This window comes from Lontra canadensis, unplaced genomic scaffold (genome assembly GCF_010015895.1).
Source record: "Lontra canadensis isolate GAN:19392208 unplaced genomic scaffold, GSC_riverotter_1.0 scaffold257, whole genome shotgun sequence".
Lineage (NCBI taxonomy): Eukaryota > Metazoa > Chordata > Mammalia > Carnivora > Mustelidae > Lontra > Lontra canadensis.
Window position 1 is genome coordinate 177,833 of NW_022631251.1, and position 15,235 is coordinate 193,067.

The 15,235-nt window shown below is 55.6% G+C and overlaps 1 protein-coding gene across 13 annotated transcripts in view; it reads left to right on the forward strand.

The window, feature by feature from the left end:
• The window catches only part of LOC116862549 (BCL-6 corepressor), a 121,175-nt gene that overhangs the window by 85,909 nt on the left and 20,031 nt on the right, over window positions 1-15,235 (forward strand). For 9 of the 13 annotated variants that reach the window (XM_032849885.1, XM_032849883.1, XM_032849882.1 and 6 more), the window contains exons 2-6: window positions 4,112-4,237; window positions 5,566-5,644; window positions 6,627-9,467; window positions 10,155-10,208; window positions 10,694-10,880. In XM_032849885.1, coding sequence (XP_032705776.1) covers window positions 4,152-4,237; window positions 5,566-5,644; window positions 6,627-9,467; window positions 10,155-10,208; window positions 10,694-10,880 — 3,247 coding nt within the window. In that variant the 5' untranslated portion in view covers window positions 4,112-4,151. The remainder of the gene's footprint in view (window positions 1-4,111; window positions 4,238-5,565; window positions 5,645-6,626; window positions 9,468-10,154; window positions 10,209-10,693; window positions 10,881-15,235) is intronic. The other 4 variants (XM_032849889.1, XM_032849894.1, XM_032849891.1 and 1 more) reach the window with 1 other exon arrangement.

Consider the following 15,235-nt stretch of genomic DNA (forward strand, 5'->3'; position numbering starts at 1 on the left):
CACTGCCTCAAGGGCGGAGGCAGTTAAAGTGGCCTGGTGCCAGGAGGAGCCCAGTGGAGAGACAGGAAGGGTGCCAAACTTGGTCTGATGCTGCCTCCCCCTCCCCCGGCGCATCCCAGCCACTCACGGTCATTGCCGCTTCCCTTTCCAACCTGCTGCTGTTGTCTATCTGGGTAGATTGCCTTTAAAGAAAAACCAGACAGTTCTCTATGTCTCCTCAGGGCATAATGGTGTCCTCGTGGCCGGAATGGGTGGGATGGTGGTGACTGGTCCTGCTCCGTGGGCCTCTCCTGTCACAAGCTTGGCAGTGCCTCTTCTCAGGGATGACAGCTCCTAATTTTGGTCCCTCCAACCTCTTTCTGCCAGTCATGTTCTTTCACGGGTGTCCACGCCAAGCCGAGTACTCGAAGCATAACCCTTGGCTTCCAGAGCAGGTGACTGCCCATGTCTGTTGCGGGAGACCCAGGCTCCCTCCTGCTTTCAGTTACTGCCATTCAGAGAGCCAGAGTCCGTGTTCGGGGGCGGAGGGGGGGGGCTTTTGCAAAGCCTGGTCTCTCTCCGGAACTCGGTGTTCCAGTGGGCAACCACTACAATTCCTGCTGCTCTTCAGAACCCACCAGACGCCCTCAGTCTCCCTGTCCGACCTCTTCTCTCTGTGCCACCTTCCCCATCCCTGTCCTTCATCCTTGGCCCCCATCTCTCCACTACTGGAAAAAGGGTTAAAACCTCATAGCCAGGGTGTAGCTTTAGCAGCTAACATGGAAACAGGTTGGTGCTTGTAAAGTGCTTTTCTTGAGTGACTTCACACATCTTGGCACTTCTAGTCTGCACGTGGGGGGCGGGGGTTGGTGCACGCGGAGAGAAATAAGGGCAAACAAGCCTCTCATAGTGGCATAGTGCCTGCTCTGTTTGTCGTCTAAATCACATTATTTGTCCTCTCCACCGCGGCCCAAGGGTCAGCGAAGTCAGTTTTGAAGCACTTTCTCTTAGAGTTAAAAAAAAAAAAAAAGACCCCAACTATTTCAACAGCCCCTTCTAGAAGTCGAGTGGGATGAGCATTGCTGTATCTCCGCCTCTCAGTCTCTTTGTTGTTTCTCACCCTGGCGTCCCCTCAGTCAGCTCCACATCCCGGAGAGGTTGGCGGGGGAGGTCCCCAGGGCCTCGACCCCGACCCCAGCGGGGTTGGACTCTGTGGCCTCTGCCGCCCCGCCGGCCGCCTGCCAAGGATGTTCCTGCTGGGGATTCCCATCGGGATCCTCGGGGCTCCCCTCTCCCAGAGCAGGCTCTCACCCCAGAGAAGGGCCTCCTGGCCAGCCCGGGCCCTGTCTCACTGGCCCTTCCTGCTCGGTTCCATCTTTGGCCAGGAACCTGAAGAGTTAAAAGTCTTTAGCTTGTTGCAATGAAATTATGGCTGGCAGTGGCGCCGCTGTTTGTTCAACCAGACCTCCACTTTTAAACAGTTCACAAAAAGTTCATGGGGCAGCTCAAGATTGTGTGTGTGTGTGTGTGTGTGTGTGTGTGTGTGTGTAGTCAGCAGGATCCAGCAGTGGACCTCCCCCTCCCTTGTTTCTTAGTGTTCAGCCTCTTCCCTCTGCCCCCTCCCCGCCACTCCATCTGACCCTGTGCACAAGCGCTTGAAGCCACTTCATTAGGTCACCTAAGTGTGTGGCGTTAATGTTGAAAAGTCCACAGGAAGGGCCCCAGAGGGGTGGGGGTGGGGGTGAGGAGGGCTTTGAAAGCACCCAGTGCTCCCAGGTGTCCCTACATCACCTTCACCCTTCCGTCAAGTCCGGGCTGCCCCTTCTCAAGAAAAGCCCCTTTTTTCCGGGGGGGGGGGCATGAAGGCAGCACCCTTCCTGTTTCCTCACTCAGGTGCTCAGAGGTCCTTGTCACAAGGTGGTGGCTAAAGGAGGGGGGGAGGTTATGGCTTAAGGGGAGGCCACTTTGGGGACTGCAGAAGTTTGAGGTCTTGGAGGGGCTCGCGCGCCTGTACACACACACACACACACACACACACACACACACACACACACACAGTTTTTCCTTTCCTCATCATTTTCTTAAGGACTTGATCTAGTGATGCTTTTTGCTCCTGGTGTAATTTCTGCTTTTCCTACTGGTGCGTGGCGGGAGAGGCTGGTTCCGTGCAGTCATTCCCACTTCCGGTCCCCCTGTTGCAGCTGGTGACCAGGACGCCTGCCTCCTGCCTCCTGTGCACCAAGGAATGTTGCTCTACCTTCCCAATCAGGCCACCCAGAATGTCTTCCTTTTGTTAGAAGGGGTGGCAGGGGTTAGGGAGGGGACAGTCTCCCTTGAATGTGCCTTGTGGTCATCCGTGAACTAAGTGGTGCCCCCTGCGCCCCCCCCCCCAATCTGTAGGTTTGGAAGAAGGAAGAGAAGCTCACGAGCCCCCACTGAACCTTCTTCAAGACCCCAGCTGGTCTTTTCAGGGCACCGTGGCTAGCCCCTTGGAAGGAGAAGAAGGCGTTTTCTCTGAATCCCACCAGGCCTGCTGCAACTGCCTAGTTAGGCCTTTTCCTCCTCCTCCTCCAGCCGCGTCATTGTTGGGCTCCAACTCTGTGCCGCGTGTCTGTGTGTGTGGCTCTTGATTAACAGACGGTGTTCTGTGTATAGAGGGGCCGACGGGGATACTGGTGGACAAAAGGCCTAGTTAGGACAAAGAACCGCTGAAGGACAGAGCAGCCTGGCTTTTGGATTCAGGTCTCCCAGGTGCTCCCCCACTCCCAGCCTTAGTTACTCCCAGAAAGAGTCCCCGGACCCCGGAGCCTCCAACCGGGCCGACCTGGCAGTCTGCTCCTTGTGCTCAAGTGTAAAAGCAAGCATTTGCATATTTTTCCCTGCTAACAAAGGAAATGTGTCGACTTCGGGAACATTTGGGCTTTCGGAAACTGTGTGGGTGGGTGTGTGCGGGAGGAGAAAGAAAAGTTCCCCCGACGATCTGCACACACCGCTGATTTCAGAGTCTGCTTTGGGGCCCGGGGAAAGATGGCCCAGCCTGAGGCCCGGCCCGGACAAGGGAGATGACGACGTGTTTGTGCGCCGGGGAATTGCCCAGGGCCATCGGTCCCAGGCATTAAAGGCTCCCTACTTATTAACCCAGCGTTTAACAGCAGGATATGGGCCGAAGCGCAGTCAAAAGAAACGGCTCAACCTCCAAAGAGCAATTAAAATCCTGCACGAGGATAAATCACGCGCCGTGATAATCCTGTTAATAAAATGCAGCTTGTCCTGACCCTTCACTCGTGCAGCAAACTAGAATGTGATGTGGGTGGGGGTGGTGGGCAGAGAAGGTAAGGAAGGGCGGGGAGAGGTGCTCTCCCCTCCTCTGCCCGGGCCGCCTCCCCCTCCCTGTAGGTGGAAAATCGGTGGCGTTTGCCTGCTCCCAGCGTGCCAGTGGCTCGCAGCCCAGCAGACTGGGCTGCTAAGACTTCTGCACTCGCTGATGATTTCTTGTCCCCAAGCGAGCAGGCGTCATGGAATTACTCAGCCGCCTCCCTCTGCAGCTCCCAGGCCAAACGACCTGGGGTCGGTGCTTCATCTGATCGAGGGCTGGGTGGGGTGTTTTGCTGGCCCACTGACCCTGTGTAACCCTCAATCTGTTGAGTCGGCCCACACCACTTCCCTGGAGACACAGGGTAGTTTGGGTTACTACACCTAACTCTTGTGCCTTCCCCCAGCCCTGATCCTCTTAGTCCGCGTCCCTCCCCCCGCACCCCAGCGGAAGATTCGGCATGTGGCCCCCCAAGATCGCTGCCCAGCAAGTTGCCAAGCGTGTTCCCCAAAGGCTGGGGAAGGACAAGGCAGGAGCGGCCATGGGTGGTAGTGGTGATGTGTGCAGTTGTCGCGGATGGTGTGGCGCGTGGCCCTTTAACTCCCTCCCCACCCACAGGAAAGTCGCGGGCTGCCCCTGTACCCTTTGGGTCAGCTGCGTTCCCTGACTCCCAGACATCTGTAGAACATTGAGCGCAGCCTGCCTTCCCGACTCTGCATTGTGTATGAATTGCCTAGAAAGCGGGCCTCTCTGGTTCCCTGTTCAGCTCTTCTTTATTCAACCTCTCGGGATTTTTTTTTTTTTTTTTTTTTAAAACAGACTAGACGCTTGAAGAAAAGCTGCCATCCAAGAAGACGACATGCTTTCAGCAACCCCCCTGTATGGGAACGTTCACAGCTGGATGAACAGCGAGAGGGTCCGCATGTGTGGGATCAACGAAGACAGGTGAATGTGCCCTATCTGGCTGAGGCCTGGGGAGAGAGGGTGGGTGCCTCCCCACCCCCACGCCGTGCTCCAGAGCCCTGCTGAAGCCCCCCTTACCTTCTCAGAGCCAGAGTGGGCCCAAAAGGGGTGGGGGAGAACCATCTCCCGCCTAGCTGGCGGCCCTTGATTTACAGTTTTAACAGGCAACCCGGCTCAGCGAAGCATTGCCGCCCTTTAAAAGATTAGCCCCTAAAGCGGCCTTTCAGTGCACTTTCGTCCTTAATTTATTATTTCATATTTATGAAGGAGAATTAATCCCAGTCTATATGCTGCTTTAACTCTAAATGTCAGGAGTGTGGGCCCAGGTGGATCGGCATTCGATGTGCTTTTAAAACAAATAGTTTGCTCAGTAATAAATGGGGAGATGGCCACCCCTTACTCCATTCAAGCCCCGGGTTTCTTGGTGTCCTCTACCGCCTACTCGGCGAGGCCATCGGCTCCTGGTTTCAGTCACCCGACAGCTCCGCTGGGCTCCCTAATCAGTGATTTTGGAGTGTGGGGTAGCAGCAGCTAAGCGGCGGGGGCCTGAAGCTGCTCTTGGGGTATCCGCTGCTGCCTGTCAGCGATTTTATCCTGGGGATTTGGAAGGTGGCACCGCGTGCTTGCTGTATCGATGCTGTCTGATAACAAGTCCCAGGACGGCTGTGGCAGCCTGGCACAGGTGGGCGGCTTTGCTCCGGAGCCCAGAGCGGCTGACATGACATTTGTAGGCTCTTCCTGTGTATCCCCCGTCGCTCTGAGACGGGCAATCACATACGGCTTCATTATCACCAGGGAAACCAGTTTTGTAGACCACGGTACCTAACTTTGGGGAAAAGTTTTGAAAGCCCACCCTGGTGAGGAGGCCAGAAGTGGCTGGTGTGGCCAGCCCTGTGACTGCAGCCTTGTGTCTCCACTTCGGCCTTTGGCCATTGGTCCTCCCTGATGTCTGACCTCAGGTAGAGTTTCGGAGGTCCCTGTTAGGACGGCGGAGCTACAGATTGGCCTCTGTGGCCTCTTCTCTAGAGAAAACAACGGCTCAGGATCTTGGTTTCCTTCGGTGGCCGGCCTGGGGCCCTGTCTGGGATTCCAGGGCCCCGTTGTGCCCTGCCTTGCCTTTGTTTTCTCCCAGCCCAGCTGAAGCACCATTTGGGGCCAGCTTTCAGTAGGGGCTGCTGGGGAGGAATTGTTCGGTGAGGATGGTTTGAGGAACGGAGTTATTAGAAACTGGTCCGTTCGGGGGCGATCTGTGAAAGATGGAATAAGTGGGGGAATGCTTTCACGAAGTTTCATATGTCCTTTTCACGTAGGAAAATTCCTGTAAATGATGGTGACGCTTCAAAGGCCAGACTGGAACTGAGGGAAGAAAATCCCTTGAACCACAACGTGGTAAGAGACTTGGCTTCAGTCTGAATATCCATCAATCTGTTATCCCTGGTGCATTAATTTGCATGCCGCCAAGGGGTCTTTTGAGGGTGGGGCGGGGCCGGGCGGGTCTGAATAGGATGCTGCTTCTGCGGGACCTGGACCTGGCCCTCACCAGAGCTCTTCTTGGCCCTGCACTCCCGGTGACACGCTGGCGGAGTCAGTCCCATAGCGACCTGGTGGGATATGTGCCTCCTTTTCTTGACTAAGCCACGGGCTGCCTCCATGCTCTCTGAAGTTCAATAAATTTCCAGCCTCCAAGTAGACCCTTAGGGTTTCCTTTTCCAGTAAAATACGAAACACAGACCTGTCTTCAGACAGCAGGAAAGGAAGTCAAAAGGCACTACCACAGTTTGACCCCTGGCCTCTTTATTGATTTAGAAATGAGACAGCTAAAGTCCTCCTTCCCTGCCATCCCACCAAAGATTGTTTCTTGCTTGTTATGTTAAATAATCACCATGCTTCCCTACCTGGGGGGGCAGGGAGGGACCCCAGTGAGCACCACTCAGCCCCCCAACATAAGGGCCTGGGAGGTTCAGGTCCTGTCTCCCACCCCCCATCCCCCGTCCGTACCCCATGAGGGCGGTGCCTAGAGTAGCAGAGCTGGCGTCCTCTCTGTAGCAGCTGAGAATTTTTGCTGAGAAAGTGAATTTTCCCGAGTTAATAGATGACTAAATTTAATGTATAGGCCCCAAGTCTAAAGGGATCAACCTTTTACAGGCTTTCAGGATACTAGCTGAACCAAGGTGAGAAGGCAGGCATGAAAGGCTTTTGGATATGTGGGCCAGGGACGGTGGGCCCCCGTGGAGCCTCTCTTTTTAACCCTTTGTGCTCAGATGTGGAGGCTGATGTCATGTGAACCTAGCTGGTGGTTTCTCCTTGGGACGGGCCCGGCAGCTTTGATGGGGGCGTCACGAGTTAACACCCGTGTTCTTCTTCCACTAAGGTGGAGGCCACTACGGCCCATCGGATCGATGGCCTGGCCGCGCTCAGCATGGACCGCACCGGCCTGATCCGGGAAGGGCTGCGTGTCCCCGGCAACATTGTCTACTCTAGCTTGTGCGGACTGGGCTCAGAGAAAGGTCGGGAGGCTGCCACGAGCACTCTGGGTGGTCTTGGGTTCTCGTCGGAGAGAAATCCGGAAATGCAGTTCAAACCGAACACGCCTGAGACAGTGGAGGCTTCCGCTGTCTCTGGAAAGGCCCCCAATGGCTTCAGTGCTATCTACAAAACACCCCCCGGGATACAAAAAAGCGCTGTGCCCGCAGCAGAAACGCTGGGCTTGGACAGGCCTGCCGGCGACAAACAGAGCTCTCTCAACATCAATGGTGCTAGTTACCTGCGGCTGCCCTGGGTCAGCCCTTACATGGAGGGGGCCGCGCCAGCCATCTACCCTTTCCTCGACTCGCCAAATAAGTATTCCCTGAACATGTACAAGGCCTTGCTACCTCAGCAGTCCTACAGCTTGGCTCAGCCGCTGTATTCTCCGGTCTGCACCAACGGGGAGCGCTTTCTCTACCTGCCGCCGCCTCACTACGTCAGTCCCCACATCCCGTCGTCCCTGGCTTCGCCCATGAGGCTCTCGACGCCTTCGGCCTCCCCGGCCATCCCACCTCTGGTCCACTGCGCAGACAAAAGCCTGCCCTGGAAGATGGGCGTCAGTCCTGGGAACCCCGTCGAGTCCCATGCCTATCCCCACATCCAGAACAGTAAGCAGCCGAGGGTGCCCTCCAGCAAGGGGGTCACCAGTGGTCTGCCCGGGGACACAGCGCTCCTGCTGCCCCCTTCGCCTCGACCTTCGCCCCGGGTCCACCTTCCCTCCCAGCCCGCTGCAGACACCTACTCCGAATTTCATAAGCACTACGCCAGGATCTCCACCTCGCCGTCTGTCACCCTATCGAAGCCATACATGACAGTCAGCAGTGAGTTCCCCTCGGCCAGGCTCTCCAACGGCAAGTACCCGAAGGGCCCGGAAGGGGCCGAAGGGGCCCAGTCGGTTTCCGGGCACACCCGGAAAGCAGCGGGCCAGGATAGAAAAGACGGTGGCTCCCCTCCTCTGTTGGAGAAGCAGACAGTTACCAAAGATGTCACCGATAAGCCACTGGACTTGTCCGCGAAGGTGGTGGACGTGGATGCTTCCAAAGCCGACCACATGAAGAAGATGGCCCCCACGGTCCTCGTGCACAGCCGAGCTGGAAGCGGCTTAGTGCTGTCCGGCAGTGAGATTCCGAAAGAAACCCTATCTCCTCCCGGAAACGGCTGTGCTATCTATAGATCTGAAATCATCAGCACGGCTCCCTCGTCCTGGGTGGTGCCCGGGCCGAGCCCTAATGAAGAGAACAACGGCAAAGGCCTGCCGCTGAAAAACAAGGCTTTGGACTGGGCGATCCCGCAGCAGCGGAGCTCGTCCTGTCCCCGCATGGGCGGTACGGACGCTGTGGTCACCAACGTTTCGGGCTCGGTCTCGAGTGCCGGCCGCCCAGCCTCTGCGTCGCCGGCCCCCAATGCCAATGCGGATGGCTGCAAGACCAGCAGGAGCTCCGTGGACACCACGCCGTCCGTCATTCAGCACGTGGGCCAGCCCCCGACCACACCTGCCAAGCACAGCAGCAGCACCAGCAGCAAGGGCGCCAAAGCCAGCAACCCGGAGCCGAGCTTCAAAGCAAACGAGAATGGCCTCCCGCCAAGCTCGATCTTTCTGTCGCCAAACGAGGCGTTTAGGTCCCCACCGATTCCCTACCCCAGGAGTTACCTCCCTTACCCGGCACCCGAGGGCATCGCTATAAGCCCTCTCTCCTTACACGGCAAGGGACCTGTCTATCCTCACCCAGTCCTGCTGCCCAACGGCAGTCTATTCCCCGGGCACCTTGCCCCGAAGCCCGGACTGCCCTACGGGCTGCCCACAGGCCGACCGGAGTTTGTGACCTACCAGGACGCGCTGGGGTTGGGCATGGTGCACCCCATGTTGATACCTCACACGCCCATCGAGATCACTAAGGAGGAGAAACCAGAGAGGAGGTCCCGCTCCCATGAGAGGCGCTACGAGGACCCAGCCCTCCGGAGCCGGTTTTCCGAGATGCTGGAGGCAAGCAGCACCAAGCTACAGCCAGAAGTCCCCTCCGACAAGAACCTGAAGCCCAGCCCCAGCTGGAACCAAGGGAAAACGGTAGTCAAGAGCGACAAACTTGTCTATGTAGACCTCCTCCGGGAGGAGGCGGACGCTAAAACAGACGCGAACGCGGCCAAGCCGGGCTTCGTGGCCGAGAGCGTGGGCCAGAGCACCGAGCCCAGTAAGCCCCCGGCCGAGCCGGCCCTGCAGCCACACCGCGATTTTGTCGCCCTGAGGGAGGAGTTGGGGCGCATCAGTGATTTCCACGAAGCTTACGCTTTCAAGCAGGCCCCTGGCCAGTCAGTCTTCAGCTTAAGCAAGGAGAGCATTCCGGCGGGAACCACCAAGGAGAACCTGGGGCTGCCCGTCTCCACTCCCTTCCTGGAGCCGACTCTGGCGAGCGATGGCCCACCCGTGACTTTTGGGAAAACCCCAGAGGATCCCAAACCATTTTGCGTGGGCAGCGCCCCGCCGAGTGTGGACGTCACCCCTACCTATACCAAAGACGGAGCCGATGATGCAGAATCCACCGATGGCAAAGTTCTCAAACCCAAGCCATCGAAGCTGGCAAAGAGGATCGCAAATTCCGCTGGTTATGTGGGTGACCGATTCAAGTGTGTCACTACCGAACTGTACGCAGATTCCAGCCAGCTCAGCCGGGAGCAGCGCGCCTTGCAGGTGAGCCGTCCCCCCCCGTCCCCCCCACCCCCAAATTTCAGTGACTTTACCAGTTGTCAGTTCTGTTTTTGTTAATGTGGAAAGAGGATTGGGGGAGTATGGTAGGGCAGGGCGCCGGGCAGAATTTGGTTAATGAAAGCTTATGGTCACATAAATATATGTGTGACACGTGTCCAGTAAGGGGACGTGAGTGGTAGCACTTAGGTTCACGTGTCCAGACACTTGCCGTTATCCTGTGGATGCTAAGAGAGCTCCACGCAGACGCTGCTAACAGAAGTATTAATGATTGCGAAGGTTAGCTAAAGACTGCATGACGTCCCCTATCAGTTGCTTTGACTTCTCTGCCATTACTGTATGTTAACGAATAATGCCTAGCCATACTGCTTAGAAATGTCTTACGTGATACTTGGTAGAGATGTGTGGCAGCCGCGTGTCTGTGGGATTCGGGCAATTTTTTTTCCTCCCCCACCCCAAAAATAAACCTCGCTTAAAGGGATAGAGTTATGTGTTTAACTTGCTAGTGAATGATAGATGTTGTATAGGAATTTCCTTAAGATATTTTACTTTTAATTAAAAGATAAATAAAGCCAAATTGTGTTGCAATGTGAAGAAAAAAATTGGTTTATGCTTATAAAAATGGATGAAGTTATCTAAATGATCCATTGAGTGCCCATTTTAATTACATAGATGGAAGGATTACAAGAGGACAGTATTTTATGTCTACCCGCTGCTTACTGTGAGGTCAGTTCTTCAAATTTTTATTACTAGAATCTTACATAAACCTTTTGAGTTAAATTTCATTTCCAAATATACAAAGGGAAGTTTGTGGGCCATGGTCGTCTTTTATTCATTGTGCATTTTGTTTTCTTTTCTGTTGTTTTTGTTTTGTTTTCCTTTGCGTTGTGTTTCTGTTTTGTTTTTATTTACCTCCAAATGAGAATGTCTCTGTGCTATGGTGTATGCGTGGCTACACATACACAGCGCGTTTCTCTCTCTCTCTACATATGGCTTCACGAGTACAGACTGTGTGATTGCTTACGTATAGCTACTCTTACGTTTTTATCTATTACGTTTTAAAATATCTCAGTCGTATCATAAATTGTGGTTGGTTTTGGGCAAACTTTTCTTTGAAACTACTTTCCTTTAAGGTAAGGCAAATGAAATAGCTTTTATGGTAAGGTGTCGTGTTTTTTTTTTTTTCTTCCCCGTCTCCGTTCTCTTTCTAGCGTGCAATGATGCGCTTCTCAGAGCTGGAGATGAAAGAGAGAGAAGGTGGCCACCCGACAGCCAAAGACTCTGAGGTGTGCAAATTCAGCCCTGCCGACTGGGACAGGTTGAAAGGAAATCAGGACAAAAAGCCAAAGTCGGTCGCCCTGGAAGAGGCCATTGCTGACCAGAATGACAATGAGAGATGTAAGTAAACCCCCAGCGGCTTACCCGTGGTGTGTGGGGTGGGGGACACCGCTCCCAGAGCTCAGGGAGGCGACGGGGAAGCGGTTCATTGCTGCGGCCCTGTGGCCGATGGGCTGCTCAGAGAAACAGGCCACTGTCACCGGCCCAGGAGGGAAGGACCGATCGTCTGTTTGAACGAGGTGGTGTCCAGGGATGGAGGCACCCGTGGAAGACGACTTCCTGGGACGCTTCTTTTCTAGGGAAATACCGGTCCTGTAGTTAGTGATGTTCTGATGCGATACCAGCAGGAGAATGACCACGGGAGACATAAGCGTGGCCATGTGTGTTGTGTCCTGTTTTGTAGTGGGTGCAGATAAGCTGCCCTGCCCTTCTTTTCGGTACCAGTGGGCTGATACTTCCAGCCAAAGGTGCCTCCCCACCCACCATAGCGACAGCCTCCCAGGGAACGGAGGGTTCTCGTGTTCTCCCTCCAGAGATAAAGGTTTTGTTAAAATGGGACGGGGTCTTTTGAGGGCACCAGAGAGATGAGATCATTGTTTTCAGTGGCACGTTTGTTGGCCACGGTTAGATGTTGACAACACGATCCAGGGGTGTGGAATAAACCAGTATAAAGAGGGGGTCTTCCCACCAGACAGAGGTGGTATTCTGTTGGGGGGGCCAAAACGGAGAGGAAGCTAGGCTTTTCTCAAATCGCTCTTCAGGCCCAGCAGTGGGTCCCCCGCTGTGGTCTGGGGCCGTGGGATTTGCTCACGAGATGTTCCTGGCCACCATGGTGTGTGGGTGGCAAGTGGAGAAGGTCTTTCTCCGTCTCTTTTAAATGTGCACGTGTGGGGGCCCAAAGGGCACTCCAGACCTTGGAAGCCTCACTGGTGAGGGTAAATTTGGGCGTCTGGCTGAGTGTCAAGGTGACAGGGGGTGCAGAATCCTCCTGACACGGGGCAGGCAGGGATGGGAGATGCATTTGTGCGGGCTCCGTGCTGTTGGGCGTCATGGGTTTGGCGTTCATTGGTGCCTGATGGCGTTTGGGGGAGAATTTGTGGTTCCGGATGGAGTTTGGGAGACTTTGTGGCCCTGGAAAGGGCGCTTCTCACTGCCGAGGGCACAGACCACCACCCCCCCGCCCCCCACAGTCAGCCTTGGGGTCAGACAAGGGCCTGTGGCCAGGTTTCTGGGTAGGCCACGCCAGGACCACTTGTTCTTCAGTCTCAGAAGAAGGGAGTTTTTTGTTGCTAGTCAGTGGCGGGGACTCTGATGTGCCTGGAGTAAAGATTTCTTTACTCTTCCACCTCAGGGGGATTGATAGGGGAGCATGGAGGGTCTGAGCTGCTGTTCAGTAAAGCAGAAATGAGGACAGCCCTTTGTTTCTGACTTGCCCATAATGCCAGCTCTTGGGGAAGCCTCTCAGGGAGACCTGGTAGATGTGAGCAAAGCTGAGTTAATAGGTAGGTGCCTCTCTGAGGGGAGAGGGAGTGGGTGAGGTAGGCTGGAGGAAGGGAGCCGGAAGTTAGGCAGCCTTGAGTCTTCTTGCCCTTTGCCTGGGTTTCGAATAACTTGGCCAGACCTGGGGTGGCTGCCGTTCTTCCCATCTCACTCACCCTGGCTGCCTTCCCAGGGAAGTTTATGTCCTCCGCATCTTTCCTGCTGATCCTAGAGACGAGTACTCGGTCTGGTCAATGGAGAAGGAGAGCCCAGATGACTCAGAAAGGCCTCCCTCCTCCCTTCCCCGGCGTCCCTCCAGGCTGAGTCCGTTGGGCTCTTTTCCTGGAGCACCCAGGACACGCAGCAAGGCTTGGGTCATCACCAGGGGCCGGAGAAGGATTGGGGAAGGCGGGGGTGGGGGCTCACTTTCAAAGATGGGGGCCAGGAAGGGGGTAGGTCACCATCCGCAGTCTCCTGGGGACTTGGCAGTTTGTGGTTGGTCAGGAGGAGTGACCTAGAGGAACCGTTGTCCTTGCTGTCACCTCCTCAACTAGGGAACAGTAGATGGTGGATCTATGAGGCTACAACTTAATGGGTTGTCTTGTCCTTTTGGCTCTCGTGTCTTGAACCCACGTGGGCTCAGGCCCGGCTCCACATTGGTTCTCTCCTCACAGGGGTCCGTGTGGCCGAGAGCCAAGCTGTGAGCACGTGGGAGCTGGGGTGGGGGTGGGGGTGGAAGGGGCTCTGAGGAGGTTACGGGATGCCTTCCAGATGCCTTCCTTCTCCCCAGGCTTCCCTTCCCTCCTGCAGACCCCAGGAGCTTCTAAGATGGTGGGCGCTTCCAGTAGGGGCTGGCCTGACAGGAGCGAATGTAGTCAGAAACGCCACGGTCGGGATTTTCATGTCCTTTTCGTGGTCAGACTTTTTTATTTTGAAAGTCCAGCTGATGCCTTAGGAGGCTTTGCCACTTTGGAAGTTTATCAGTAGAGGAAATATCAGTGGCATTCTGAAGGTGGGGAGGGACAGGGACAGTCCCTTCCCCTATGAACCGGGAGCGATGGTCTCCCTCAGCAGCCACTTGGCTGGAGCAGACCCGGGATCTGCCCTGTCGCGGTGCCTGGGCGGGACCTGGAAGAAGCCTTGGTCAGAGGGCTTCACGAAGCTTTTCTCAGGCCTTACACCTGCCTGTTGGTGAACTACATTGAGTTTGGGACCAGAGGTTCCCCCTGTGCCCCTTTTGTAGAGGCCTTGAGTCCCCACAAGGTTAGCCTTTACCGGGGGTGCTACAGTCACATGCAGAGCAGGGAGTCCCCATCATGGGGAACCCTCCTACTGTGCTGAGGGCTCACTGGGAGGGGGATGGGGGACTGGCCCCTGATAGTGGGGGTGGGTGCTTTGCTGCCCCCAGTGAGGCATAAATGTTGCCATGGCGAGCTTTCTGTGAGGTGGCGTTATGACACAATCAGGACAAATTGTGGGAGGCCCTTGAGTCACGGGACTGGTGCCACAGGGAGCAGGTGTTAAGCCACGAACCACACAGCCACATTCACGTCTGCTTCGATCAGGTGACCAAGAGCGTGTGCCGTCCCGCCTGTAGAAGGGCTGAGAGTAGTGGCGGTGGCCGACCCAGTGGTTAGGTCCCCTGTGTGTCCAGCTCTCTGTCTCCTTCGCTCTCAAGGGTAACCCCATGAGCTCTGGCCAAAACGATTTCATCTCTAAGCTTTGGGTCGGGTTTGTGATGTGGAGTCTCCCCCCTCCCCAACCTTAGCCGGTGGCAGTGTGTCTCCCGGTTACTCATGGTGGCTGCTCTTCAGGGTTCTTACTGAGGCAGGTCTTGGCTCAGTCCAATTGGGATCTTTGCCCAAGAGGCTCAGGAGCTGTGGAAAGGATGGGGGACCCTAGTCTGGGGAAAGAGCCTCTAGCGAAACAGGGGAGACAGCAGCTCAGTGATGTAGTATGAATAGGTGATTTCATCAACCTGTGACTGTAGCGGCAGGAGGGTTCCTGGGGGTGCACAGGTGTGACTTTGCTCCCTCTCCTTGTGGGTAACGGGGTGCCCTCTGCCCTCAGGCGGCAGCTTCTCTGTGGGAAGCCTGGAGGAGACCTGGGGAAAGGCTCTTGTGCGCTTGTTGGGGACACTGGTGCAGGGAGGAACAGGGAGCCGAGGTGTCCAGTCGGTGGCTGCTTGCTGACCACTGCAAACGGCTGAGCAGGCTAGGTGGGACGTGAACTGCATGGTTTGCAAGTTTGCAGCTGGGGTGAAGATGCACGGAAAGCCTTCTCCCGGAGCAAGGCGCGCCTCATTAGGGGACCTGGGGCTGTTACAGATACAGGTGATTATGACACCTGCAGTTAGAGTGTAAATCCAGAAGTGGCATCTTGGGAGGGAGCGAGGCGTAAACGGATCAGGGCGTGTCTCAGGTGTGGGCCAAGGTGGCCAGGGCCCCACAGCAGCTAAGCTGTTGCCTGACTGTGACCCTAGAAGGTGTCCATCACCTCCCAGTCACCCCTGCTTTCAGATCACCTGCTTTGATCCATCTTTCCTACCTCGGGGAGGGGACGACGCGTACACTGAATTAACTTTGAAATGGCATAAGCTGGTTCCTATATTTGTGCACTGATCCCCAGCGCTTCCCACGGGGCTCTCTGTGAAGGCCGACCAGAGACGCCAGATGACCAACTGGGAGGGCTCACGTCTTCAGATTTTATGCAGTGGGGCTAACATGAAAGCTAGTCTGACAGTTTTGGCGTCCCGTCCCTTCGTTCCAGTGATTTCCCCAGCCTCTCTCTCCATTGGTTTTGGCCTGTGTTTATGAAGCCCAGTCCCCGAGGCAGCTGGCGGTGATAGTCCCACTTTACAAGTGAAGGGGGCCGAGTTGTAGAGTAGAGCTGTTACTGCTGGAGCAGCTAGGAGGGTCACAGAGCAGCAGGCATGT